This window comes from Portunus trituberculatus, chromosome 18 (assembly GCF_017591435.1).
Source record: "Portunus trituberculatus isolate SZX2019 chromosome 18, ASM1759143v1, whole genome shotgun sequence".
In the NCBI taxonomy this organism is placed as follows: Eukaryota; Metazoa; Arthropoda; class Malacostraca; order Decapoda; family Portunidae; genus Portunus; species Portunus trituberculatus.
Genome location: NC_059272.1, coordinates 26,568,566 through 26,570,656, shown reverse-complemented (window position 1 = coordinate 26,570,656; position 2,091 = coordinate 26,568,566). Strand labels below are relative to the sequence as shown.

At 38.5% G+C, this 2,091-nt stretch overlaps 1 protein-coding gene across 1 annotated transcript; it reads left to right on the top strand.

Annotated features, from left to right (window-relative positions):
- The first annotated feature begins 758 nt into the window (after positions 1-758).
- On the top strand, positions 759-1,697 carry LOC123505397 (piggyBac transposable element-derived protein 3-like). Its single transcript, XM_045256616.1, has one exon. It carries the CDS (start codon positions 759-761, stop codon positions 1,695-1,697), a length of 939 nt encoding a protein of 312 aa, XP_045112551.1.
- Positions 1,698-2,091: the final 394 nt, after the last annotated feature.

Genomic DNA, 2,091 nt, shown 5'->3' with positions numbered 1-2,091 from the left:
AGACGGAGAATTTGTAGATTACCCTGACCAACCCAGGTCCATCTGTCTAACATCTGAGCCATATGCTACAGCTGATAGTGAAAGTGATGCAGCCCAATGCAAAGGAGGTGTGGCCACAAACCAGGAACACCCTGATCAGGAAGGATTGTCTACAAGCGCAAATGGTCAAGAACTCCCAACTTTCAGTGAAGAAGAACTTCCTTCTACTAGTACCCAAGGCTATCAAACAAGAAGACGGTGGAGAAAGAAATCAGAAGCAGCTCAAAATGTACAATTTCAACCATATTCAAAGAATGAGAGTGTTTATTCCTCTGCCCTTCATGCCTTTCTAGAATTTTTTGATGAAGAAATTATCAGTTCAGTTGTTTACCAGTCAAACCTTTACAGTGTTCAAAAAGGCAAAGCAATAACTTTGACAGAAGATGAGCTCCATGTTTTTTTTTTGGAATTAACATAATGATGAGCTACCACAAACTGCCATCTCTGCGAAATTTTTGGGCCACAGGAGAGGACCTGGGAGTTAGACCTATTCAAGAAGCAATGTCACGTGACAGATTTTGCAAAATTCTTAGTAACCTACACCTGAATGACAACCAAAAGATAGACCCCAAGAAAAAGGACAAACTTTACAAACTAAGACCACTGGTTGAAAGCCTGAATAAAAATTTGAAAATATCAGATCTACTGGAGAGCATATCAGTGTTGATGAATCAATGATTCGCTTCAAAGGGAGATCCTCTTTGAAACAGTATAACCCCATGAAGCCCATCAAGAGGGGATATAAAGTGTGGTGTCTTGCTGATAATGCTGGCTATGTTTTCAAGTTTGATATATACACTGGAAAAGGAGAAAATAATGATCCTAACATGAGGAAAGAATTTGGATTAGGTGGAGAGATAGTTCCCAAACTGACTAAACATCTCCATAACAAAAACCACAAACTTTTCTTTGATAATTACTTTTTCTCTTTTCCCCTCCTGGAAGTCTTGCAGGGCCTCAAGATTCAAGCCTGTGGAACTGTGAGACAGACAAGAAAGGATTTTCCTATCCTGGCAGGTGACAAGGAACTAAAAAGAGGACAGTTTGATTATAGGTCCACACCCAATGGCCTAACTCTTTATAAATGGATGGACAAGAAAGCAGTACTCATGGCATCCAACTACCGTAGAATTAAAGCCACAACTGTGAAGAGGACAGAAAAAGACGGAAAGAAGGCAATAGTCCCTTGCCCACAAGTAGTGAAGGACTATAATGACAACATGGGTGGTGTAGATAAGCATGATATGCTTCGACAACTTTACGGTACAAACAGGAAGAGCATGAAATGGTGGCACAGAATCTTTTGGGGTCTTCTAGATATGTGCATCGTCAATGCTTATGTTGTGTACAAGGAAAGTCATGGATCTCTTCCACTCCTAGACTTTCGAAGAGACCTAGCCCAAGGACTTCTAACATATTCAAAGGAACGTTCTTCTAGAGGAGCCCCCAAGCGTAGAAAAACTGACTACAGTATACCTCCATCTGTTAGGCTCAGCAACACTGGCATTCACTGGCCAAAATTCATAGGGAAAAAAGGAAGGTGTGAGGTATGCTCCAAGAAAGGGATTGAATCACGCCCAATATCAATCTGTAGTCACTGCGGGATACATCTCTGTTGCAATGCAACAAAAAATTGCTTCTATGAATTTCACACCTAAGTACTTTATGAGTAAAAATTGCAATTGCCATTGGAGAACAAGGAAAAATTTTGATAATTAATTGATTTATTTATTTATGCACTTTTGTGGAGCAATATAATTATAGAATAATGCCTCTGGCCCTATTCAGACCACATCAGGTATTCAAAGAGAACTATATTTCTGCTGAAAAAAATAAGGCTGGGCCCTGCTCTATAAATTTTATTATCTACACAATCAATTAGAGGAAGACAAATATAGGAAATTATTATGCATATTCAATAAAAAAATATAGTAAATTACTTTAGGTTTATACATCAGTCAGCCAAAGAAGACAATAATTTGTGATAATGAAGTGCTGTGATAGGAGTTAATTACCAAAGATAATCACAAAATGTGTTACTAAAAGTTACTT

Excerpts from the sequence above, each read along its gene's own strand:
- LOC123505397 (XM_045256616.1), top strand. The coding sequence starts at position 759 with ATGAAGCCCATCAAGAGGGGATATAAAGTGTGGTGTCTTGCTGATAAT.